This window comes from Psittacula echo (assembly GCF_963264785.1).
Source record: "Psittacula echo genome assembly, chromosome: 7".
NCBI classification, from domain to species: domain Eukaryota; kingdom Metazoa; phylum Chordata; class Aves; order Psittaciformes; family Psittacidae; genus Psittacula; species Psittacula echo.
Genome location: NC_137740.1, coordinates 34,031,674 through 34,059,371, shown reverse-complemented (window position 1 = coordinate 34,059,371; position 27,698 = coordinate 34,031,674). Strand labels below are relative to the sequence as shown.

The following is a 27,698-nucleotide window of genomic DNA, read 5'->3' as shown; positions in this document are numbered from 1 at the left end:
CAGCTGTGTCTGCGTGAAGGTTTTGGGGCACAGAACTTTCGTTCAAACTTATGAGAAATTTTGAATTGAAATGATGGGTTCTGCCTTAGGACATGAATATTAGGTAGTTGTTTAGGTGCAGAAATGCTAGGAAGAGAGATTTTATTTCTTTCATGCTCAAAAATATTTTAAAGGAAACAAGGTGGGTGAGATTTGTGTTTTCATCAGTCAGATTAAGTCAGGGCACAACCCTTGCCTTTGTTAGCACATGCACTCCTGCAGCCACAGGGACCAAAGTTATGACTCCGAATTTTACCTTTGGAAAACTCTGTGTGTGTGTGTATAAAATAATGCACTATATATATGTTTTTCTAGCTGCCACTTTCCCTCCCTCTCTTTGCTTTGTAGGAAATGCTGTAACACTGAATTTGGACGCTTTGTTTACTTTACTAACTGAAATGTTACATCCTGACAGTAGGGCTGAAATACCAAAAACTTCAAAAAATCAGAAGATGGTTTTTCAACCTGAAGTTATTAAGAGGAAATCAAGAGCATTCCTTGAATAGCTGCGAAGTGGCTAAATCCCTTATCCCTGCACCCCACTTGCTTTCTTCAAATTCCAGACCCTGTGGGTGGAGTTGTCATGGTGGTCTCTGTTGTGCGGGGGTAATCCCTCTGGGAACCTCAGTAGTCTCGGAAGGGCCCCAGCGATGGGATTATTCCAGTGCAACTGCACCCATGAAGGCTTCAGAGCGGAGGCAGCTGCGCCAGCCTGCTCTCCTGCAAGGCAGGGCTTTTTCCTCTGCTGGGATGGACACGCTGAAGACCTGGGAACCATGGGAAGGATAACTTTTTTGCTTATATGTTTGAAAACTTGTTAATAACCTCAGTGTTACACCAAGGTGTATGTTGTTCCCTTAAAACTTCTCAGCAATTAATACCCAAAGAGTAGTGGCCAGTTGAAATTCTTATTCCCCGGAGGATAGGGTTGCTTTAATCTCCATCAAACTACATGATGAATGTTTTGGATAGTAAATTAGTTTCACAGTTGCTATAGCCAACAAGAAACTCCCTGTATTGCATGTGAAGTTCAGAATATTTCACATGTGCTATGGAGAAAGTATCCCAGATTCTTTTAAAATTAGAAGTTATTTTAATAATTAGAATAATTTAGTTAATTATTATACAATATTTGTTTCTCATCAGCAGTTAATTTATATACAAAGGCAAGAGTTTAATTCTCCCTGCTATGCCATGCTATGTGATAGGATTATTTATCTAGAGACACAGAAAAATAAGAATTTACGGTTTATTTTTTGAGGGATGTAAAGCTGTCATTAGCTGAGAGAGGCATGTTTTAAAACAGAACTCAACTAATGTGCTTCTTGTAGTGGCTTAACTTAGAAATACGAGCAATTAAGTGAAAACGAGGCAAGGATGACGGGGCCCTTCAAACATAAGTGAAGTCCTGGTGAGTCACAGCCTTCCTCCTCACCTTTAGTGTTTATAAATGAAAGCAGGCTGTGAAAAAGCAAGCTAGTGCCTTCTCTGGGACAGCCACCATGTAGCTGAGAGCTACAGTAAGAGTTTTCTGGAGCAGGAAAGGTGAGGAGGGACCAAAGTCAATGCAGGAAGCTTTTTGTGGCTCTGGTAGGCTTTGCAATGGGATTTGGACACCTTCCTTTCAGTCTGTCATGACTGTAAGAGATACAGAGAACAGCAGCAAAGAGAAACCAGGCTGTCAACGTAGAGCTGTGGGAGAAGCTTGAAAAATGAATTTTCTTTGGTCTGTGGAAGCGCGGGCTCAAGGGAGACTGGGCAAAGTGAAGGGGGACAGCAGGGGCTTTCATAAAACATGGTTGGAAAGAAAATAATAGAAGGCTTTTCTGTCTGCAATTGTGGATGGAGAATGAACAAGTGAAAATTTTAAAGCAGAGAAAGTCAAGTTGGATACCTTTCCAATGCAAAGGCAGGTAGGCAATGGAAGATGCTAGCTGGAGACTTTGTGCAGCTTTGGTTGCTGGAGGTGCTGAAGAGGCAGTATCAGTCAGGAGAGGCTCAGGTAGAGCTGGCTTTCTCTGGGGAGGGGAGGGCTGTGTCCAGCAGCTCCCTCTTTCAGGGAAATATTTTATTTGTCTGTTGCAGTCACTGATACAGAAGTAGGTTTTGGTTGAGGCTTCTCTACGTAAGATGCACCTTCTTATTTTTAATTCTGAATGAGCTGCTTCAGGATTACCGAACCACTGTGAAGGAAGGAGGAGATGGCTCTCCGCATGGTGTGAGCAAAGCTCAGCTGGGAAACCCCTTGGCTTACAGAGAGCATCTCTGAGCACAGCACAGATTGTCAAACTTAAAATTTTAGCAGTAATTTTTTGCCTAAATTAATCTGGTGTAAGTGCAGTGCTGTAATAAAACCTCAACAGAGAAACAGCAGATATTTAATATCTTGACATTTGCTTTTAATACTTACTGAATAGATATCTATATTTTATATGTATATATTAAAAAAAAAAAAAAAACCTGGGGACGTGGCAGTTGTTTGCCACAGCCTCACAAAATAGCCCAGCATGTGCCTGAGTACCAACTGTGTTGATGATTCTACTTTCCTCCTCAACCCACGTGATAAAGTGCTTGTTTGTGGCATGTAGATATTAATTGCTGGTTTTGATGAGCATGTTCAAATAGAGAATTTTAGATGAGTCAGTAAAGTCTAAGATCCAAACATGTCGAGAACAAAATTCATCAGCCCCTGTGATGATGGTTGGTGGCACCGTGTCAGCGCTAGGTGGGTGGTAGGGTTGAAAGTTTGCTTTAGTTTTCACTGGCTGGATGTTTTTTCTCACTGTGGGTGGACAGGTAAAGAATAGCCATCACCTAATTGCTGCCTCCTTTGGGGCAGGTGGAAGAGAACGTACTGTGTAACTTTATTGTTGGCTAGGTTTTGGGTCTGTTGCTGATTGTACAGTCCTCCTGGTGTTGCCATGGGAATGCAGTAATTAGATTATGAATAATTGGAGTATTCTCTTTTACTGCTGCAGAAAATTGGTGTTGTGTAATTATGTCTTCTTTTAATGGAAGTTGTGTTCAAAGCCAGTTGTTTAGTGTTTGTATAAACCTGTTGCAGAGAACAAAAGTTTTTGCAAGTGAATGTCGTTTTAAAAATGTGCCAGAAAGCTAGCACATGCACACACACTTCCTGAAAAGCATTACATCACTAGAATGTGTTGACGAGTTGTCTCAAAATTGCAAAGGCAAAACAATGTCTACAGTTGAACTTCCATCCTTATAATGTTACTGTAGCTTGCTGTTTGTATTTCGACAAATAAATAACATCTTGATATCAGGCAGATAGTGTTCTATGTAAATGCTAATGCTGTTAATAACTAGTACAAAAAGAAAATAATTTTCATTTCATGACATATGTTTCCTGTAAAACTGAGGTCTGGTTAAAAGTTAGTGCTGTGACTGTGCAGGTCTGGTGGGAAGCTTGGTTGGAGGATGCTAATTCTTCTGTTATTGTTCAAAGCTTTAGCAGTGTAAAAACTTGATACGTGAGGATTTTTATGATTTTGAAATGAAAAAAGTTAGAAATGAGGAAGACTTTTTTTTTTTTTTTTTAACCCCCAGTTGGTGTATTTTTCTACATGATGCCCTACCGTTCTTTAACAGTCTGAGGTTCTATTCAGGCTTAAGTATTGTTTTATGACCAAAAGCCTATTCTGGATTTGTGTCCAGTTACATTCCCACAAGCTTCCTGTGTGACCTTGCATCAGGCATTTAATTTCTTTGTCCCATAGTTTCGTTTGTGAAGTGAGGAGAATAACAACCCCATTCCAGCCAGATGTTCTGGAGATGGATTCATGAGTCCTTGTGGGGTAGCGTGGTGCTGGGTCATAGAAATGCTGTTGTGCTTCTGCTTCAGATGTCACGATGTTATCTTGAGCTAATATTCATCATGTAACGAATGACTGTTCAGTTTCAGGTTGTTGTCTTGTGGCTTGTGTGCTAATGGATTAATTTCAGATGTTTTCAATGTAGTTGGTTGTTCTCTTTGTTTCAAAGTAGTCCTAATTTATTTAACAGTATTTGCCATTCAAGTCAACTGATTTTAGACAGATGTTTGTCTCTTGTGTTTTAGTCTAGACATCTATGATTTACAATCTGTAGCCCATCTGGTGAATTGCCATGGGAGTATGCTTATTTTCAATGCTTGAAGTATTGCAACATAGTCTTTGCAAGTGTTTTTGCAGTAGCAGCTGATGAGCCAGCCATCAGAAAAGGTTTATTTTAGCAAAAGATTCCAACTTGTTTGTTCAGATTAGGGCAGGAAAACACTCCATTTCTATTCAAAACAACACCAAAAAAATGTTCCACTCTAAAATGTTGCCTGTAAATTGAAACTTTGGAATAATCTATGTGCTCAGTGTTAAAAGGTAGCAAACCCCACCTGGGAATGTGGAAGAACAGTAAAAGACCTGAAGAATCCATCTCATCCTTCTCCATTCCCTGTGGCAAGTGTGCTTGTCTAACCGTTTCTTAAGACTTCAGTGACATTTATGTTGTCAGTGTCTCATAATGTGTAAGCTTAATTGCTGCAGATGGTGATTGCCAGTGCTCTGTCACTGGCATAGGGTGGCCCTATGCTGCGGGACCGGGTCCTTGTCCCCAGGTGCTTCCTGCTCCCTTTCCAGCCCCATGGCAGGAGCAGAAGCTGTTGATGCACATGGGGTTGATGTGCCAGGCTAATAAAGCAGCCCATTAATCTCATCTGGGCTGTCTTCTGCTTGTTAAATTAGTGAAATGTGGTGAACCCCAAAGATGCAGGATGGCATGTGAGGTCTTGCAGCTGAGGAGAGGGACAATGCTCTCAGGGTAAGTATCTCAATACACAATGCACTCAAATTTGAAACATCAAACATTTGATGTCTGAAAATATATTAATACATAGTTCTGTGGGGGATAAAAATTAGCATTTTACTTAGCTTCCTCTTCAAATTCAGATGCAATACTACTGCTGTGCAACAGCTTGTAGTATTGTGGGAGCTTTGGACAGGGCATATTTGGTGAAACTGGTATCTTTTTAGTTCATTTCCTGTTTTTATGAGTTACTGTATTATTTCTAGAATATGCCTCAAACCAGAATACAACATTTGGGAGACACACATTGCAAAATATCATCCTGCTGAGTAGGAACCTCTTGGTTCTTACATTAAACCGGAGAGTACTGTTGTTTAACTCCAAATTGAATGTACTTGAGCCTCCTGCTGTGTGTAGCAGGTCAAGTAGCAAATACGAGTAAAATAAACTGTTTTCAAGAGTCTCTAGTGTAAACAGCAAAGGTGCTGTCATGTAAATAAGGCAGAATATGCTCCGGGAGCTGTCTGCTTGATGCATTTGGCACAGATTTCAGAATATTTTGATTTGATGTTTAGTTGAGTGAGTTTGTCTGCACATGTTGAAAACATCAGTCAAACCCAGACTCTAGACTGGATATTATTGTCGGGCCAGTGGCTCTAAGTACTAACCATGTAAATCAAGTGTATGTGATTTGCAGTTTAATGCACTGAAACTCCAATAGAAGGGTGTATTTTTTATAACTTTTTATTTGTAATTATTTTTATTTGTTATTATATTTACAGCAAAGTAACTTGAAAATCTGGGGGAGTGGGTAAAGGCCTGCTATAATTTTAACCTTTCCTAATGTAGCCACAGGATTTAGAAAGAATATTTAAAAAACAAAGCAGTCATAGAAGTTGCTGAAGAATTTAAGAAGATCATTTTACTTAGATCAAAGGTGCTTCAATCTCCATCTTCAAACGTTGTGTTATATAGGTTGAGGTACCTATTCAGTGGTTAAGCCATGCAGGTCCAGGAGATGTCAAGCTGATAACTTCTTTTTTTCAGATGTTATATTTGCATTCAAGTAATCAGTGGTTGTGGGATCCGACATAATTTGAAATTCACAGAGCCATTTCTATTAAACTTGAGGGGTTTGGTAATGCAGTACTCTGATGAAGTGAAGGAATTGCTTCATACTACTAAACTGTGATCTGAATAGAAAACAAACAGGACAGTGTGAATGGTTGTGTGGTCGGCATCTTTTTCTTCACATCCTTATGTGTAGGTGAGGTTGTCTTTAAAAAAAGGACTATATGGATAAGCAATGTAAAGCGCTCTCTCTGTATGTGCTGTCTTCTTCAGGCAGGAGCTGGATGCCTTCCTTAACCCTAACCATATTATAAGATATACTGATAATGTTATATTTGCACCTTTCACAACTAAACCTGTGGCAGGTTGAATGCAGTGTAGTGGGATTTTTTGCCATTTCAGACCTCTCCAAAGGTATTTTTTAAAGCTGTCATTTTACCCCCTCAAGCACTTAGTATTGTAAAAGCTGCTCCTTCTTTTCTGTCTGAGGTGGAGTTGCTTTAATCTAGAAATTTGTACTCATCTAAAGATAAAGTATTTGGATCTTGATCAGCAATCAATTTAAGACCCTGTGTCCTAATAACTTAAGTAGACACCTGGGAGTCTCCCTTTTACTGTATGTGAACAGAGTTAAGTTGGCATCTGGGTTACCTTTTGTCTAAGATTGCACCTCAAAATTGTGGTACTATTTATACATGAAAGCTGTTCGCATTCTACTGTAAAGGTTTTTATGAAATGGTCTTGTTAGCTTGTGGTAACAAGCAGTTTTAGGCTCTGGCCAAAAGGCTAGGAAAAACACTCACCACACCTCTGCTGCAGAGGAAGGATGATGAATGTAATGATCCAGGATTTTTTTTTTTCCTTGTCATAACCTTGTTTCATCCATAAGCTGCTTTGAGAGTAACCAAGTGGAGGGGGAAGACACATGTTCCCAACAGCATCAGGGAGCCTGTTTGTGCTTGTTTCATTGAGGAAATTGTTCTGGAACAGCTGTTCATCCATGTGAAAATGCAAACCCTTGAGTCCTGGCCAAGGTCAGCAAGCCCTGGGTCATTTGTTCTAGCAAAGCAGGCCAGTTTGCCCTTTAATTATCTCTCCTTTTCATTTGGTCATACCTCTTGCTCCATAGATTTACTTTCTGAGAAGCACCCTGTGTGAAAGATGTGCTATTAGTTTTGTTGTGAATCCGAGGGAGGCATAGTATTTTTGTCGTGGATTACTTAACTAGGTAACTGTTGAACTTATAATGTATTTACCTGGCTGGATTGTATTTTTTTCTTAGTTAGTGCAGTAGTTTCTAGTTATTAAAATGTACAGATTCTTAAACTTCAAAGTAAGTGGTGTTTCTCTGGTAATGCAGATATTGCGGTGTGAAATGGTAAGTTGGTATGTGATTATTAGAAACAGGGCTGTGAAATTCCTGAACTTCAGAGAGTTTTCAGTAACAGGTCTCAGAATGGGAACTTCATTACAATGCCTGGTAGGGTTTGTTCATATTAATAGGCTATGCAAAACAGTCAGTAGAAACAGAGTCAAACATATGCTCCTGTGCTGGATATGAAAAATATTCTACAGTGGGCATAATTTAGTAATAAAGAGAGAAAGGCAATGTTCTGTAAGCACTAAGGAAAGGAAAACAGTGTAGTGAAATTACATCTTTGCCCTATAATGCTGTGTGGAAAGAAAGAAACAGGAAAGATGCATCACTATATCTGGAGGAACTGAATTGTCAGATTTTGGTTTCTATAAGGAAAAAAACCAATTAAACTAAAGTGATCTTTAAGTCATGCATAAAAGGTCACTCAGGAACAAGAAAAAAGCCTACTTGTGCCCAAACTGGTTTTATACAAGAATTTTGAAAGTGCCATGGATTGCAAGGCTGTAATTAGCCTTGAAAACCTTGGGACAGAAGTTTCTCAAGTAGATTGTGAAATGATTTCTGAAAGAATAAAAATGGCCAGAAGGACTGGCAATCTCTTTGAGACAGAAGCATCCACTTGGCAGGAGTAGTGGGAGGCAGAGATTGGAAAGGAGACTTACTTTCATCTGCAGCTTCGCACAGTAAGCCACAATGCAAGAAAGAATAGAATAATTTGTTAGATGATGTGTGTAGGTTTTCTTGGAAAGGCAATAGATTTGCAAAATCTTCTTGGTCATCTAAAATGGTTAAAATAATTTGTTTCCATGCTATCAGAGGAGTGACAGAGCAGCATAAAAGTGGGAGCATGTGGCTTGGAAAAGGAGGACAGGCTCTTCTGGGGTGTCAAGCTGTTAATTAGCTCTGCCACAATATGAGGCTGAGTTGCTTACTCTCCCTTAATAATTAACTTGTTAGAAATATGAAAACTTTGTGCTCTTGCAGCTGGGGAAAAGTGTGGTCTGTTACCTCCCTGGCTAGATGGACTTCAATGCCTTCAGCCTGGTGCCTCCTCTGCTTTTCCTCTTATTTCAGAGGAGGACTTGTTTCCTTGCACCTGCATTTTGGATGGAGCCAGCCCCCGCATTTTGAGGGATCCCTCCAGAAGGTGATGGAGATGCTCTGTAGTTACCATGAAGGAGCTTGGGGTGAAATTTGGCCTCTTGCTTTGTCAGCAGAGGTGGCCAAAGCTCTTCTGGCTCAGATTCATTATGAACTCGGTAGACAACCTCAGTTTGTTAACACCTTTGAAAAGTACAAAAGCAAGCTCATTTCAGTGTACATCATCCGTGTTAGAATGGATTGACTTTTTCTCATTTAAATTAAGTTTTGTATTGAGCCGCAAGCTTCAATTAAAATTTGGAAAGTTCTAAGTCCTTAGAGGACATACTACTTATATCCATCCTGTGGATACAAGCAAATGAGGAACATTCTTCTCTAAATGTCCGCTTTTTAACAGTTAAAAAAAAACTGACATAACCAAAAATACTAAAAAAAACCCCACCCCAAAAACCCAAACCCCAAAAGATATGGTTTTGTTGTAATGTTAATTGGGGCATGGTTTCATTGCAAGAATAGTCTTTAGTAATTCCTGGGAATCATCATGCTCTGGGTCTGTATTTTACTCACTGCTGCTTGAAGTTGATTTGATACCATTGATAGGAGAGATGAAATAATGTATGCTAAAGTCATTTGGATAACCTTAAAATCAAAGTGCTGGAAACAAAATCTAGCAGCAAATCAGTAGTCTGTCATTCTTTTAAAACCTGTTATCCAGATGACTTCAGCAGTTTGTGGGTCATATGCAAGGTTAAGAATCATCTTGCATGGTGCGTGTTTTGATGATAAAACATGGTTTTTTTGGTTTTGTTTTGTTTTTGTTTTTTTTTTTTTTTTTAATTGGAATGGAAGTGTTACAGTCAACAGGATCGGTGTGGGAGTTTGATTTCTTCCTGCGGGAAGATTGCTACTCCATATGAGCAATTGGCACAAGGTTTAGAAAGACAGATATGAGGCTTGCCAAGCAAAGTGTTTCTCATTTTTTGCATAGAGAGTATCTAGTCTATCTATATGGAGAAGCTCCAAAACTGTTCCATTTTTTTAATTTATTTGCAAGTCGGAGTACCTATTTTTGAGAAGAACTGTCTAGGGCCAATACAACTGTAAGTAGATAGCATTTTGGTGAGGGGCTGAAACACGTTAAACATTAATGCTTTATTCTATCAAGCAACATTTGTGTAACATATACATTGCTATCTACTTAAATAGTGAACTCAGGATTTTTGATTTTAAAATGCCTTTTCTTTCTGTGCAGTTTTTCAGGTTTGAGAAATCATTGACATGGAATGAGTCGTGTAACCATGTTAACTACTCATTTTACATAACCTCAGGCATGTTCCATCCTGAAGAACTGAATAACACTTGACAATCCAGTGTGGATTGAATCCCCCCAGAAAGTATTATTGCGTTTACCAATATTGACTGTTACATAAAGATACGCTGTCCAACTCACTGTGGAGTAAAATTTGGCAGTGTACATAGACCAAAGTAGCTTCAGAGAGAAATAAAAAAACATATTCCTCAAAAGAAATTTGCAGGGTTTTTTTTATAGTAAACACGTATTTACTGAAATAATATTTCTGTAAAGTTCCTTCTGAACCAATTGTCACTTCATGTTTTTGATGGGTATAGATAGAGCCATTTACAGAGCCATTTAGAGGGTAGCTCACCCCCCATCATCAATTACTGCTCATGATGAATATTTTTTCCATTCACACTAAAATTGTTGATTATCTGAGGAGACAAAGAATGTTGAAAGAGCTATAGAATGAGGTGGAGGAACTCGTATGAGGTGAATAAGGTACCCTAAAAAGTAGCCTATACTTTACCTATACTAGCAATAGGTAGTGTAGTACCTGTTGGTAGTATAGGTAAAGTTCGCCACATAGTTAAGCATAGGGAAGGGTGAAGAGCAGCAGAACCACACACCTAAAATGACTTCTTTTAATTAAAAATTTGGAGTTTCCATGTGCTTAATACACTTGTTGATAAATTACCATATTTCAAATCTAGATGTGACTAGTAAAAACAGCATGTGCTGATTAAACTATAAATAACTGAATAGAGAAAACGACCCAGGATCAGAGGAGATACAAATAGCTCAGATGGATTCATGTGTGTAACTTGGATTTTGAGAGGCTGGGTGTTCCTGTTTATTGTACAATAATCAGCCTGAGGAGTATTATAAAAATGTAGATGGAATATGGAGTGACTTTTTGATAATTTCATGTGGCTTGGTTTTGCTGATACCAGACAACAGACTGTCTCACTTTGTTGTTTGGGATTTCGTTAGGTTTAGCCTACACTTTAGGAGCAGTCAATCCTAAAGGCTATTACATCCCATCTGTGCCTGTGCCTTCGTATGTTTTAGTGCTTAGCTTCCCTACCTAGAATGTGGTATGGTTTGGAGATGCTTGATGGCTTCTCCATCAGAGAAGGTTATAAAATTATCTTTTGTATTGTTAGTCAAAGCTGAAATTCAGTTTGCTGCAACAAGGAGCAGAGCTCTCTAAGCTATTCTCAAGAGTTTGACCATGACTATTTTCTTAGACCATGGCAAATGAACTAGCTAACGGGTCAGTGTGAACATTTTAATATATAATAAGGAGGTAATTAAATCAATTTTTCTTTTTTTAAGTAGTCAACTCTCATTGCAAACATCTGTCTGATGTTTTGGGGATTCATTTTATTGACTGCTCTGTGTGATGTTCCTGATTTTAACGGCTGAATCAATGAGCAATTGAGCAAGCTATTCCCAATTTATCTAGAGGCTTTCTTTTAGCTGTGAGGCTCTGTTTGCAAAAGTTGAATGGTTATGGCACTTGCTTTGTTATACTTGCATTCAGTGCCTCAAAATGGAACTTGCCTGTTTCAGGGCTGGATTTCGGAGTGGAAACCATAAGCTTCTTGCTTGTATAACCACATTCCAAGGTTAGTCTGAATAGCTGAGATAATGAATTCGGTCTTTGCGTATTCTTAAATAGATAGATAGTTTTTCACATATGTGACTTTTTTTGCTACAATTGGACGCTTTCCTTGGGAGCTGCCTAATTCCAGGCTGCACAGTTTCTGCTTTGTTCTCTGCTCTCATGCCTTCGAAAAGAATAACTTAACCAGATTTCAATATAGGAATTGTGGGCTGCTAAAGGACGTATTGTGTTACTGCTTAATGCTGTATAAGTTGATCAGTGGGTAATATAAAGTCTATGTTTTAGCTGTTTTATGATGAAAATATTATTTCAACGGAATATATGGTAAAGTCATTGAAATGATCTTATTCTCAGAATGATGGCACAAGGTATTTTCCATATCCCAGAAATTAGTGGAGCTGCTCATTTTGTTCTTGCAGGCTTCAAAAATAAAGCTATTTTTAGGCTTTTCTGAGCAGTTGTGCATTTTTTTAACTGAAAAAATATCTTCTTTCTTTCCTTCTATTAGGACCAGCAGAGGTTCCCATGATGTCACCCAATGGATCCATTCCCCCTATTCATGTGCCTCCTGGTTATATCTCACAGGTATGCTTTTTGAAGATTTAAAATTATACAAAAGCAATAGCATGAATCCATTTAGGCAGGTCTACTTGGTAGAAGTTTAATTTATAAATATTAATGAAACAGTAATACATTCTCATATTCTGCCTCTTTACTGACAGTACACATACATTTGCACAACTGAGCATACATGTGCACCTTCACACCTTGGTATGTATACCAGTTTTATTTATAACACTAGCAAAAGGTATGCATGTAGATTGAGCCTATATATATGGAACTTTTTTCCCTTTGTTAGGTCATACTTTAAGTTCTAGTGTGACAGCTGGAAGGGGTAGGGGATGGTGGAAATCAGAGGAGCCACTGTAGCTATAAAATATGCTGTTGATCCTCAGTATCTTCCTAGCAGAAATCCTGCAGCATATCCAGAACTGGGAGGGTTTGCTTTGTTTTCAAGAATAAATTTGGTTTAATTATCAAGTTACGGAAAAAACTTTTCACTAATCTGTTTTGGAACTCTTGAGCAGCTACTGCTTTTCTATGTGCCCTTCCTTCCATCTTCTGCAAATCATAGACTCTTTCTGAAGGAATAAAAGAATACAAGAAAAAAATAATAGTTGATGTAAGGCAGTATAGCTGTCAACAATACAATAAATCCAGTACCTTCATCACTTTCTTTGAGACCTGGACTGGACTGCAAACTTCATTTAAAGTATACAAAGTATTTAAAATATCCTTGTTGAATAGTGTAAGAACCTTTGATACATATATTTTGGCATCTTGTTAAGTAGAAAATAGATGATGTCCTGGAATCCTTTCCGCTTCCCAGGAAACATGTGAGCTTGTGTAATTCTGAAAAACTGTGGATGGCATCATACTTAAATCCCACAAAGTACTGCAGCTACTCTGTGGTATTTTAACCTCTGAACAAAGTGAAAACATGCCAAGTGCAAGGTCCTACACCTGGATCGGGGCAATCCCAGGCACAGCTACAGGTTGGGCAGAGAAGAGATTCAGAGCAGCCCTGCGGAGAAGGACTTGGGGGTGTTGGTCGATGAAAAAATGAACATGAGCCGGCAGTGTGCACTCGCAGCCCAGAAAGCCAACCGTATCCTGGGCTGCATCAAAAGGAGCATGACCAGCAGGTCAAAGGAGGTGATCCTGCTCCTCTACTCTGCTCTCGTGAGACCTCACTTGGAGTATTGTGTGCAGTTCTGGTGTCCTCAACATAAAAAGGACATGGAACTGTTGGAACAAGTCCAGAGGAGGGCCATGAGGATGATCAGGGGACTGAAGCACCTCCCATATGAAGATAGGCTGAGAAAGTTGGGACTGTTCATAGCAGCCTTCCAGTATCTGAAGGGGGCCTACAAGGATGCTGGGGATGTACTCTTCATCAGGGACTGTAGTGACAGGACAAGGGGTAATGGGTTCAAACTTAAACAGGGGAAGTTTAGATTGGATATAAGGAAGAAATTCTTTACTGAGAGGGTGGTGAGGCACTGGAATGGGTTGCCCAGGGAGGTTGTGAATGCTCCATCCTTGGCAGTGTTCAAGGCCAGGTTGGATGAGGCCTTGGGTGGCATGGTTTAGTGTGAGGTGTCCCTGCCCATGGCAGGGGGGTTGGAACTAGATGATCTCAAGGTCCTTTCCAACCCTAACTATTCTATGATTCTAAATACAGGGAGCACTGCAAGCCACCCTAGGAGAGAGAGCAGGTTAGCTGATGGTCTAGCTTCCTCCTGCTCCTCAAGCATCCCAAGTTGGATGGTTGGGGTATGCTTTGAGGCCACATTTGTAGTTCTGCTTAATACTTAGTGCTTAATACTCCTCATGGGCTCGCCTAATTTAATAAGCTGACCCATATCATGCAAAAAATGTTTTTAAAGATTTATGCTTCCTTTGAAATAAATTTAACACCTTTTATTATTAAAATGTTTATACTTCTCAACCTCTGTATTGAGATGAGTGCTTGGGGTATAATTGAAAGGCTTTACAAACCAGAGTGATGAAAGTCTTCCAGTTGTATCTCTGTTTGAACCCAGTTCCTCTTTAATGCTTTTGATGCCGTACCATTATAATTCCACTAAAGCCCTTAAGTAGTTTCTTAACCAAGAAATTCCCAACCAAAAACCCTCTTCTGAAAAATTTTTTCTGACAAGCTGGAATATGTTGTAACATATTCAATTTATAACTTTTGTATGTTGTAAAGTTTTAGAGGAAAAGCACTGTATTCAGTGTTTTTAGGCAGCAGAATATACGTTATGATGTCTGGCAAGTGAACCTCTTGCCTTTCAGACAACTTTGTATTAAATGGCATTTAAAAGTGTAGCAATCAAATTAGTTCTTATTGTAATAAACGTTTCTACCTTGTTTGCTCTTGCTGTTGTCTGCTACCTCAAAAGTTAAAATCTCTATGATAAACAATGAGAACAACTTAAATTCAGAATTGCAAGGGAAAGCCCATAAAGGAAATCAGTACACTCAAAATACATTTGATTTTTTGTTTGATTTGTCCCCGAAGTATACATCCTAAGAGTCAGGTAGACAGCAGGTGGCCCTACAGAGAAATAAAGGCAAGATACCTTTTTTTCCATTTTGTTATACCAAGCCTGTTGGAGCTGCAAGTATTAGCCTCAAATATCACAATAGTTTATGTGGTGATTGCAACTCTGGATTAAAACAATGCTTTGTTACCTCTTTGGTATTGTGATCAGCAAAAAAATGGCAGGAGGTTGCCTACCCTGCAGGATCAGCCCCATGGAAAGCAGCAGCAAAGTAGTTAAACCCTATTGCTAGACTTCAAGGACCATATTAATAGTCGTGACTAGGAGCTGGGGTTGTTGACATTAAGATGTTCCCAATGATGAGGCTTAGGCAGGGTGGGAAAAAATACAGGGAAATAATAGAAGACAAATACACACCATCAGTTCAGATCTTTCATGCGTAGTTTTGCTTTTAAAGGCCAATTCGATACAACCAGTTATTAGACATTTCCTTTTCAGCAGACAAACCTCTTTGTACCTCTGGCAGATATGAACTACCAGATCAGAGATCATGTCTCTGCAATTCTTTGTTGGCTAATAGTTAGTTAAATGTAAGAGAGAAAAAGTTCCTTGCCATGCTCTTGAAGAACAATACTACTACTGTAGAAGTTGTGGAAGGTGGAATGGCTGTATTTAATGTGTGTGGTGTCAACAATTCAAACAAAATGTTGAATGTTGAAGGAGCAGCTCCTATGACTTGTCAGGAGCCAGGCACAATCTGTTAATGCCCGTTCCAGTTCCGAGCTGTGGACAGAGCTGCTTCCCAGCTATGTGAGTCCTATGGGGCAGGCTGTGAGCTCACCCTTTGCTGATATGTCCACTAGAGGCTTCTTGCCATCAGGATCTGTGGCCGGATGCCACCTTCTGGCTTCCAGAGCCCTCTAGCTCCCTGGTGTCAGCATAATTTGAAGATTAAAGATCATGATTCGGATGCGAAGCTATAATATTTGGGTACATCCTCATGGGTTGTTTCTGCTTTTCACAGTGTATGATGTTTGGGAGAAGGGAAGGAGTATTTGGGGTGTTCTAATGAGTAGAACTAGAAAAATGGAAATGTCATAAAGTATGATGATGAACTTGTTTGCTTAGGGCTATTGGCTGAGGACTGCTGTCAAATCTGGAGCCATTCCACTGGAGTTGGAGGACTTACTCTTGTAGTTGGACATGAAAATCTGGCATGGGTCTCCAATTTTGATTTTATTTACAGAGTTGTTAATATGTGATCTCTGTTACAGGTATTTTAAGGCTAAAGGACTAATTTATTGCTTGGAGCATGAAGTATATATAGCGCTGATAAGACTCTTTTTGTCAGGAAATAAAGATGGGGCCATACAACTGAACTATACAACTCAATCTGTGGTCCTGCAGTTCAGTATTCCTGTGTGAAGCACGTAGCGTTTGACAGAACCAAAGTATAACTTCTAAAAAAAGGAAAGTCTTTAAATTACATTTAAAGTGGTAGAAAACGCATCATATCCTTGGGAATCAAGATTTTGGTCTTAGGGTAGAGGATGTATCCAAGAGAGGTGTTTTTCTCCCAAACTGTCTAGCATATGCTTTTAGCCACAAACTAGTTTTGTATGGCTTACTGTTCTCTGTGTGTTTTGTAGACTGCGATCAATCAAATCATTCTTTTAACCTGATGATCATCATAACACTCTGAATACAAGCAAGGTCGTGCTCATCTTGAGCAAACCATAAAGTGAGCATTGGTCTTCAAGATCTGTATCATTCTAGACTTGAAATACCCAACATTCTTGCCAGCATTATAGATGTTCAGCTGTTTAATTTCCAGGTTCAAGGTACAGATTTAATATTGGTGCTTGTAAGTGATGGATGGCAAAGACAGTGATGCAGACTTGTCAGGGCTGGTGTGTTTGAATTGGCATCCTTAAGAAATTAAGTGAATAAATAAAATGTGGACATCCAAGTTCCTTGAGGGTGAGCTCATTCTGTACTGTTTCTGGTACAGATTGGTTTATGAATGAACTTTCAAACTAGCTTATGTACTGGTTTTGGCCCACCAGTGGCCATGCACCAGATGTCCTTGCAGAATCTGGCAAACTAAATGAAATAAGAATTTTTTAAATTTTTATTTTGAAGTGGGAAGTTAATTGCATAATACCATATTACACCCATTCAGTAAACGTGTGTGTTACAGAATGAGAGTGACTGTATTCCTTTAACTGGAAACTTACAAAATATAGATACAGTTTACCTGTGCAAAATTAATATGCCTGTGTAGTACTAAATTTCAGTGGAGAAAAATGAGAAAACGTGGGGTAGTGATGTACCTTGAATATGGGAATTATCTCTAGTTACACTGAGTTTTGATTGCTGCAGTGATACCCTTAATGTAAAGCAAATAACATCTAAAACAGTATTCTCAAAATGTGCCAAATGATGGGGGAGGCAATTTTATTGTGTATGAGTAATGTTTACTCAGATTCTCCTGAAAGATCATCTATCTACCTCACTCAGCAATTAAGCTCCCTAAAATATAGAAAAAAATACACTGAACTATGCTATAAGAATAGTGTTATTGAAGCCGCATGCCAGTTACACCTGCAAACACAAAAAATAACAGCAACAGACAATTTACCCAGTAGCTGTATACAAAATAAAGAAAGTTTGGCTCTAGGTGCCAGAGGATGGGAGATCTTTCTTTTCTGTAAATATAAACTGCTAAAATTAGTAATACCAATCACTTTTAATATTCTAATTGCATCCGGAGACCTCAACAGGGATTGGGGTTTCATTGCTGCTTGGCACTAAAGTTAGAGGCAGTTTAGAAGACAATGTGTTTCCTGATTAATTCATGATCTTCATGGCAAACGGTTTTAAGCAGATACGAAGAACTGCAGATTTCTTCTTTAAATAGAAAAGTTTTTCCTCTCTGCAAATTTACTTTATTTACATTAATGGATCAAATCTAATTGCTCTATCTTTGATGAATTGAAAGAGTGTGATCTCCCAGAATGGCACTACTACAATCTACCCATTGCAAGCCCTATAAATCAAAAGCTATCTACAGATTTAACCCATGCTGATTTTATAGTTATCTAATGCATATAATAAATGATACATTGCATTGCCAATTTAATGGACTGTTAAGGACTGAATACCATATTTAAAGATGTATGTGATTGTAAGTTTAGGAGATAAATGCCCTTTAGGATAGGGAAATGAAGTCTTAGGGTCTCCTGTATTTTTGCCTTCATTTGGAACATGGGCACATGAAGTAGCAGGAATGCTGTCAGCATCTGTGGCCTGGGAGGAAACAAATAAAAGATATTAGTCTCTTAGCTTTTTGCCAAAAGTCATGTGGAAGGCTGGTACATACTTTGAGTTGGAGTAGATTATCATTGTAGGTCCCTTCTAATTGAAATATTCTATTCTATCATCTCCATCTTTTCCCTCACTACTGCTGATATTTTAGTCTCATGTAGCAGGATGATTTCATCAGAAAGTTCTTTGACAGGACTTTGAGCTTTCCTCCCTAGAAGATAGGTCAGGAGGAGGAATCTGTAATTTTAAATATGGTTTACATTATGTGATGCTACAGTGCAAGCTTTCTGTCTAAATCTGTTCCTTAACTAGAGAACAAAATACACATGTAGTCTGGTCTAGATGCACAGGTAAGAGCTTGTACCCTCCTAGAAGACTGAAGTTTTCTTTGAGGCTTGGACTAGTTAAAGTCATAATGAAAACTTTTCACATCAGGATGTAGGAACTTGCTGTCTCAAATTAGACCATGATCCAAGCCTCAGAGAGTTAAGTTGAGCACTTCTGTGCACCATCCTAAATAAGTAGTTCTGTTTTTCAGATATTTGCTGAATGGAAAAGGATTTTTCTCTTCTCCAGGTTTCAGAGTGCAGGTTTGAGACCTGGTACCAGGATAAAGATGCTGTGGAGGTTGAACCAGTTGAAAACCAGTAACAGAGATGGGAGGCCAGAAAATGCAGCAGTTAAGATGATGCAAGAGTCTACATCTCTGAGTTTCAGCTGTCTTTGAGGACTTTGTCTTCAAAATGTAAAGCTGATGACAAATTGCTAGCTGAAGTCGTAAATTTACAGGTTAGGATCAAGTATGCTAAACAATTCCTATCCTGGTTATGCAGCATAGGAAGCAATGCATTTTTTTTTCTTTTTTTTTTTTCTTTTTTTTTTTTTTTAATGTAAAATATCAGTTACAAAAGAATGAATTGACTTTCTATAGAAAATTTTCTTCTGTAGGAGTCCAGCCAATCCACGGAAGTTGTCCATGTAGATGGTTGCAGCTCATAGCTAACAGGCGTAAATTCATATAACCTAAGGACACACATGGACTAGGGAAGGAATTCGGTCAGCTAATACTAGTTAAATTTTACCCCATGCTAACTTGCTTAGCTGATGCTTGAGTCAGCAGTGCGTGTGGCTATGGGCATTGCCACATAGACACAGCTCATCTCTCTGCACCAAGGTCAGCAGAAACAATTGTGTGCCCATGCCAATCCTTCACTTCAAGGTATATCAGCATTAGTAAACTTTAATTTGTGGTTTAGGCTAAGACACTGATGTGACAGGCATCGCTGGAGCATGGGGTTCTGTAGAAGGGTCTCTTCTGCTGATGCTTCTATGGGGTGGAGTTGATAACTACAGCTCAGGTTGCTGGTAAACAGTGGAGAGTGGCAGCATCTGATTGCACATACCCTTGATGCACATTCGCTTACTTCATACAACACATTCATCACATATATTATTCCGTCTGTGTGTCATCAGTCAGTGTAGGAAAAAAAAATAGATTTTTAACAGCCTTTTTGTTGCACAAAACTAACTTGCATTTCCTTCATGCTTTTCTACTTTCTGCATGTCAATGCACAGAATCAAAGATAGTAATAGTTCTTACACGGCTGTATTTTTAAGTTCCAGAAATAGCAGAAGTTTTTTGAATAAGCTTCAAGAAAGGCTTGGCTCCTAAGCCTGGACTGAAATTTGGCTGATTGACTGTTCTCCAGAAATATAGCTCTGGAAAAATTATAAGCTGAAAAACGTTTTTCAGCTTAAGCACATTTCCACCTTCTTACATCTGTTTTTACACGCTTTGACTGTGGCATTTGGGGCTAAGTTATGCATATTCCAGAGCTGATTTGCATGGACATATAGGCTAGCTCTGTAGCAGAAAAACCTTCTGCCCTATGATTTGTCTTGAACAGATACCTGTTGTGAACAGAGCAATTATTTTGAAAACGTGTGTCAACAAAACAGCTTCTTGCAGAGTACATGTCTCTGCACACACACAGCTTATCCATAAGAGCAGTGCCAGCTAATTTCCAAGTGTTACTAACTCCATACTCATAGTTCTGTCAAAATTGGTGGTAGGAATTTTATGAGTAGAATGTAAGGTTGGTCCCAATGAGTACTCTTATTTTGGTGTTTTGTGTTCCTTTTTCAATTGTCTTATTCCCTAAATACAGGTTATTTATTTTGTTTCTTACCCACACAGTTATCACTAGCAGTAGTAAGTCTCCTGGTGATTAGTGTGGCTATCCGAGTCTCCAAGAAAAGCCACATCACCACTATGATTACTTCTGCTGATATTAATTTTAGAAATGTGTTTATTAATAAACCTAAAGACCAGCCATTTTCTAGTGGGAGAAGAAAAGGTAAATACTGCTATGTTAAAAATATGTTTGGTTCAGATGCTGCATAACGTGCTCATTTCCCTGCCTTCCCTTCCAGGTGATAGAAGACAACACCGGTGTTCGAAGGGTGGTGGTAACCCCCCAGTCTCCGGAGTGTTACCCTCCTAGCTATCCTTCAGCCATCTCTCCAACCCATCACTTACCTCCATATCTGACGCACCATCCCCATTTTATTCACAACTCTCATACAGCATTTTATCCTCCTGTCACTGGACCTGGGGACATGCCACCACAGTTTTTCCCACAGCATCATCTTCCCCCAACAATATATGGAGAACAAGGTGAGCTGGAAGGAAGGTACTGGCGTTTCAGACCTGTGTTTAGCAAGTTTTAAGGGCTAATGAAACCAAGAGTAGAAATTGGAAAACTTGGCTTTCTCTGCATGGATGGAGCCTCCTTCTTTAACATCCAGAACGGGGGGGTGTAGCCCTCCAGAGTGCAGAAACACAGGGCAATTCTATGTTGCGACGCTTAGGTTGCAGAAAAAAAATCCCACCCATTTTAGCTTAATTTGTAAATAAAGTGTGGAAAAAATGTCTCATCTCCAAACTAGGGACATGAGTCATGCCAGTTGCTCTTGCTGCATCATGATGCAGCACTGTACAGAAAACCCAGAGGTTAAATGTGTGAGTCCTGGCTTGAGAATGAGGATGGATAGAGAGGGCTGAATCCAAGCATACCTTGCCACGGTAATTTCCAGTGGGAAAACCCTGATACCAGTTCCTGTTGGCTGTCACGTGTTTTCTGCCCCCCACCCATGGTTTTCCAAGAAACAGCAGGCATTTTCTGTTTGTTATTCTGATTGAGACTGTGCAGTAAATCACTGAAAAGCATTGTCCAATACCAAAGGGTAGCACGGCAATCCTAATCAGGCCGTGAGTAAATAATTACAAGAAAAGGAGTGAAAGAGGCATATTTCTGTCTGAACTATGCACTGTTGTGTCTCTGCCACCCTGGAGATAAGTCTTTGTGTAATCTGGAAGAGTGCGTTCACAAAAAAAAGTAATCTGCAAAGCCATGTGAGATGTTTAACATGAATATCAATTCAGGATTCATGAGTTTACATTGCTGCCAACCTACCTGGACTTAAGAACCTTTCTAAAGAATATATTTAAACCATATCACCAGAAATAAGTTTTTGCTGGAGCGGAAAGGAAAAGGCAGAAAGACGGGGAAGTATCTGTTGATGCTACCTCTTGAAGTTTCTGTTGGCCAACAGACCTAATGAGGAATGAACCTTTACAGCTGACGTGTAACTTCATTATACTGGGTGGGTGGGAAGTGGGTAGCTCAGGAAAAGAGTAGGACTGTGTAGCCAACTAGATACATAGGGAAGGGACGTTTCCCTTAGAAAGGGAACAGGACAGTCTATTAGATTGTTTTACAAAGTCTTGCATGCAAAAGTCTCAGTGTGCAAAGTGAACATAGAGCTTCTAGTTAAGTAAATGTTGAATATTTCTGTAGCCTTGAGATACCAAGAAAGCAGTTCGGCTTAAAAATAGGACAAAAATCCTGGGTTGCTTTCCTAGAATGACCTATACTTGTGACACTGAAACAGTTGAAGTGGTGAATATTGTACCAATGAGTATTAATCCACCATTCCCAGTTGCTGTACAATGGCTTATGCTTTAAATAAAGATAGAATTTATTTGCAGCATGATGGTTTTAGGCAGCTGGTTGCTGTGAGAATACAGATAGAATCATGTAGCTAGGTAAGGAAAGACAAAGGCCAATACTCACTGAAATAGCAAAGAAAATATGGCTAGTTGAAACAACTTGGAAACTTGTAATATAGTATACCCAGCAGTCTCAGCCTACAAACAAGACTTCAAATGGCTGGGTAGGATGTTTACTTCAGAAGTTTGTACAATAACTTCTGAGTGGGTGTAGGAAAAAGAAAATACATGAAGTTTGTATCAAGTATTAATTGTTATTTTTCTAACAAAGGAAAAACTGTTGTTTTGGGCATTAATTTGTTCAAGCTCCAGACTCAAAGTGGAGTGAACTATGGAGAAAAGCAGAAAATGTTCTGATTCCTGAAATCTGACCTGCCTTACGTTAAAGATAGTCATTCTTCTAAGAGGGAAGTGGGGCTTGTATTTAAGTGTATCTGAAGTGTACATATTATATTTATAATGTTTCTCAAGCTTTTGTTATACAGTTTTACTTACCCAAAGCTTCTACTTCATCCTGTGCTTCTCTCCTTAGGAAGGCACAATTGACATGATTGTAATGTCTATTTATACTGGGAAATTACATTGCATGTAATCACTGATGGCAGCTTGAAACCAAGCTCATCTCATCCAGTCAGGTGCTGGGGAAAAAACTGCTAAATTGCTGTGAACTTCTGAAGGTTTTTTCCTAAATAGCAGTCTCCCTGGATCTTTGCTTGAAATCTGTGTCCTTTGAAACACAAATAGGAAAAACTATCACCTTAATTGCTGTATTTTACACATCCAAAGAGTTATGATGTCCTACCAGCAAAGGACCATGCTTGAAGAATTGTCAGTCCTTCAGAGAAGTTTTCTTAAGAAAAAAAATTGATTTGCTGTAAAATCTGACAACAGGAAAATCTGGAGTTGTTTAATTTAGAGAAGGTCAGGAATTTGAGTTTCTGGAAAAAAAAAAAAATCAGTGATTTTGTTGTTCTGAGTTAACGTGGGTGAATTCTTCTGTTTCAGAAATCATACCACTATATGGGATGTCCAGCTATATTACCAGGGAGGATCAGTACAGCAAGCCACAGCACAAAAAACTCAAAGACAGGCAGATCGATCGCCAAAACCGTCTGAATAGTCCTCCTTCATCCATCTACAAAAGCCATATAGGCAGCTGCACAACTGTATATAATGGTTATGCAAAGAGTCACAATGGAGCAAGCAGTGGAAGCGGCAGCGGGGGGACTCCAGTAGTAAAGAAACCGGAACGGAGAGCAAGAAGCAGCCCAAAGTCAAATGAACAAGACCCACATGGTAAAGACAGTTTTATTTATTTTTAATTCCTTTTTATTGCACCTTTCCGGCTTATGACTGCCTGTATTTGGATTTAGTAAGTAAGCCAAAAAACACTGCCACCCACACATAAAGACAGTGTTAATACAGTGTGAACTTAACTATAAACGTTGAGCTTGCTATACTGTATTTGTTTTGTAAGATCAACTTGTTGCCTCCCCATCTTTCTTGACTACTCTCTGCTAGATGCAGCATCATTCTCTTTTTATCTATTGGACAGAAGTGAACTTTATGGCCAAGTTCTCGGTTTTATTTTGCTTTTCATACCAGTGTTCTTGGCTCTTCACAAAAATCCTTACAGACACTTGAGCTATAACCAAAATGTGACTACCAGATATTGCTACTTTGCATCTCCTGGGTAAATGTAGTAAACCTGGGTAAATGTAGTAAACCTAAAAAACTTTAGAGATAATTGCTGAATAAACCAAAATTGTTTATGTGGAAGTTCAGTGTAAGTATGGTTAGTTGAAACAGAAGAATTTTTAGAAAAAATTGGTTAATCTTAGCCATTGGAATTATAGTCAAATAAGTCTGTCTACTTTTGAAATAATGTCCTTCAACATTTTCAGAGGCATACCATTTAAAAATTTGAAACTTTACAATAAAACATTAAGTTATTCATCTAATTAAATTTCATTTATCATGACCTATTCTGTACCTAACCAGTTCTACCTATATTTAGCTCAGTAACTTGTTATAATCTGTTAATACTTCTCAGCCTTTCTCTTCTCTGCCTGTCTCTTTGCTGACTGCTAAAACTGCTGCTTGCTGAGCAAACTTTTATGTAACAAGCAAGCTTAGGCCCAGCACATCTAGGTTATTTGTAATGTGGCACACTTTGAAACCATTTGTGTGAATTTATGTATACAACATAAAGCATAGGCTTTCTGTTACCTATATATTGTGTGTATTTATTTGGTGTGCACTTTTACTTGTGAGACCTGAGATAAATACTCATGAAAAGTAGCTTGATAGCTGAAGGGGAAAAAAGTGCTGCTGGCATGGTAAGGAATGAGAACTTGCAGCTGTGCTTTGGGGTCTTTAGAATTGGCAAGGAGCTGTATTCGGGAATGCTTTAATCCAAGAAAATGAATCACTGCATTAGACTTCTTAATTATTTCTTGTCAGTCAGCTTATATGACCTTTAATGTTCTTATTTATGTTTAGCTATTTTTATTTTCTCTAGTTCATGGTGGAATACATGAGGTGTTTGGGAGCACCTGCATGAAAGACCTGGAATAAAGTATAGTATAGGCTTAACAGCTGAACCACTCAATATAGCTTCAGTGGGTACTGACTCAGCATGGATGATTGCTTTTTAAATAATCTAGATTTAATTTGAAAGTATCTAGTTTGAAGGTTTCTTGCAACCGTTGTGTTTGTCTAATTTTTTTCTCTTGGTGTAGTCTGCTGTGCTCCAGCTGACAAGCATGAGCGCTCTTAAAATGCCAAGAAACTTGGTGAAGTCAGGGCGATGGCACATCCAGTCTGGCAGCCAGAGAACACCTTAAAACTGGGAACAGCAAGAGTCTTCCCCCAAACTGTGGAAGAAGTTCATAAGAGGAGAAGGTGGAAATAAGCATCGGTTGTCCCACCCTCCTGATAAATCCAGCTCACTGGTGTTTTAAAAATAGGTTCTACATCTGTGCCCGAAGATGGCAGCCCATCCCACTGTCAGACTGCTCTACAGCAAATACATGGCCAAAGCAGGAATAGGAGAATTTTCTTCATATTAAAAGAAATGAAAAATACTGTTGGCTCAAATTTGAGGTTTTTCACATCAAAGCCTATTCTTATAGTCATACATGTAAACCTATACACATATTTCTGCAGAAAGGTTGTCACAGAGGTTTTTTAAGGGCTCCCACCAAACAATGCCCTAAAATAAGTTCCCATTTGATATTTATTAGCTCCTAATTAGACCCAGGACATTTTGCCTTCTCTGTTTCTTCTTAAATCATGTGGGGTTTTATTGATTGATGTCTGATTATCATGGCCATACAGGTAAATTGGGGTGAGAGTTAAAAGCAGTCTGGGAACAGCTGATGATTTTTACTTATGTTGCTAAGATGACAGTGTGTTTATAATAGCCAAGAAAAAGAATGTGTCAGAAACAACAAGCAGCAAATGCATTTAAATTTGCGCATTCCATGGATGTGTATCAGTTCAAGCTTGCTGATAGTTAAAAAATTTACGGTGCTATGTGGCTGCTTCCAAAATTGCTGAATAGCCTGGAAAAACTATTTTTATATATATATATATATATATATATATAATACATAGGGAATAAGAGTATTTAGAAAACTCGTAAGACAGAAGTAGGAATGTCTGATTTAGAGTAAAACGTAAAGTGAAGCAGAACTAGAGGGTTTATTTGCATGCATTTCTTCATTGGGACTGTGATGTGTTTTATAGTATATCATTTCATATCTGGTTGGGGTTTGTGTGTGTGCGTAATGGTAGCTGGCATGCTTACTTCAGGTGGTTGGATGTCAGAGCGATCCAGTGTGCCAGCTCCTGACAAGCTGCTGTCACTGAAACAGTCATGCTGCTGCACTGCCTGCCAGGGAGTGGGCTTTGAGAGCCCTGTACACAGCCGGGGCAGGCACTTGCACAGCCAAAGTTTTGGACTGGGCTTTTTGGAAGCAAAGCATTGGAAGCTGTCTTGGTGCTGGGAGCATGGGTAGGAGCTTGCCACTGGCAGATGGCATGTCGCTCGGTACTGGGTGTGCACCGGCAGTCCCAGCCACTCCTGAGCCAGTGCTTTGAAAGGCAATTTGAATGTCTGTTTTAATCGGTAGAGGAACATGATCTGCACAGTGTGATGGGGAAGTGGGAGATAGGCATTTCTTTTCTTGGATCTGCTACCCCTTTATTTAAGCAAATGCTTGTCCTGCTTTTTGTTTCTTGGTAGTAATTTCTTTGAGGGGTGTGTTGCTCCTTACTGAGCACTGTTTTTACAGAGTACTGTAACATTAATATTGAAGAAAATGTCCTGTGTACAATGCAAGGACAACTAGACTTTTTTTCCCTGAAAAGGTTTGGTGTAAATCAAAGGGCATGAGATATTTAAGTTAACAATGTACATTTCCAGCAAAACATACACGCATTGCACGTATTATCTCCATGACAGTAGTCAAGGAAAATTCTGCCATATGTCAATAACTTACTGTCTCCTTCCAATATTAAAAGAACCAGGGGGTTCTGGAAAAGCTGATTCAGCACTGATGGAATAAATGGGGTGGTAGCATCATCCACAGTACTAAAATAAAGAACTCTAGAGTACTCTTGGTTCCATCACCTCTTTAATTGTGTATCCAGCATGTGCTCCTCTATGCCACTCTGTGCTATGTACAGCGTAATGGCAAAAATACGTTGGTGGTTCTGTTACGCTGGCCCTATAACATAGCATCACAACCGCTTTTTTGTAGGGAAATTACAATTTCATTGTGGGGATATAGGTGCAATTCCTCTACCCTTTTTCATTGCCAGAATTGTGTCTTTGTACTGGGAGGTGCTCTTATAAATAAAGATTTTTAGTTATGTTGGATGCTGGAAGTATATATTTTAAGGCAAAAAAAGGAAAACTGATGGCTTATAATTGTGTGAAAAGTTAGCAACTATTCTAAGTGCCTCTTGTGATAGAATGGATGGCGTCTTGTACAGGCTGAAAACTTGCAAGTATGATGTAGGGATTCTGATTTAAAATCCCATACAGTAGCTCTTCTGCAGAGCTGTTTTAAAAACTGAATGGGAAAGGAGGGAGTCAGGTTGATTTTTGTTTTATTTTAATGAAGGAGCCTTGCCATGTAAAAAGAGCTGTAAGAGGAAATCCTGTCCCATTCATGCTGTCCTTTATGCATTTCAGTCTGAGTCACTTCCTTCTTATGCACTCAGTGGTTCACTTCTTGGTCATGTAGTGATCTGGTAGTTTGAGATGTTTTGTGTGTGGCAGCAAGTACTGTGGGAACATAAGCAGTTTTGAGCATTCTTACTTTTGCTAATACAACATCTTTTTTCCTTCAAATGTGTTAAATTTTCTTTTTTTTTAATTCTCATTGAAGTTTGAAGAACCTAAGATAGCCAAAACTAAAACACTTGAAATGGGTAAAAGTAGAAAGCGGCAGATGGATTGTTATGTGCATCCTGTCCAGGAGCTGGGTGGGTGCTTGGAACTGGGTGCCAGAATAAACAGACCTAGCCTGGGCAGGGAGGCAGTGCTGTGGGGGTCGCATGCAATTTTATGTAAACGTTCCATAAAGAATGTTTTTTTTTCATGGTGATTTGAGAAGATTTGTCCCTACTGGGTCAGAGCAGAGGCCCATCTAGCTCAGTTGTCTCTTTTCAGCAGGTGATGGAGATGCTGCTGGGGGACAGCCTGCAAGCGCAGCCTCACTCTCTGCTCCAGAGCTGCTGGACACGATAGAGGGTTTAGTCCTGCCGAGTCCTTTGTCTGTGAACTTGTCTTAACTCTTGTTTTGAAAAGCAAACTTGCTTTTCAGATCTGCAGAGCGAGGAAAGCTGACTTGGTATCCGCTTTGCTTCTCTGAGCAGCTGCTTCCTTGCATGTGGCATTGGCATTC

The 27,698-nt window shown here is 39.2% G+C and overlaps 1 protein-coding gene across 1 annotated transcript in view; it reads left to right on the top strand.

Moving 5' to 3' along the window:
- Positions 1 to 27,698, top strand: part of FNDC3B (fibronectin type III domain containing 3B) — a gene marked incomplete at both ends in the record, with an annotated part of 160,278 nt that overhangs the window by 47,120 nt on the left and 85,460 nt on the right. The window contains 3 exons of the mRNA XM_080622297.1: positions 11,822 to 11,898; positions 20,142 to 20,385; positions 22,786 to 23,076. Coding sequence (XP_080478423.1) covers positions 11,822 to 11,898; positions 20,142 to 20,385; positions 22,786 to 23,076 — 612 coding nt within the window. The remainder of the gene's footprint in view (positions 1 to 11,821; positions 11,899 to 20,141; positions 20,386 to 22,785; positions 23,077 to 27,698) is intronic.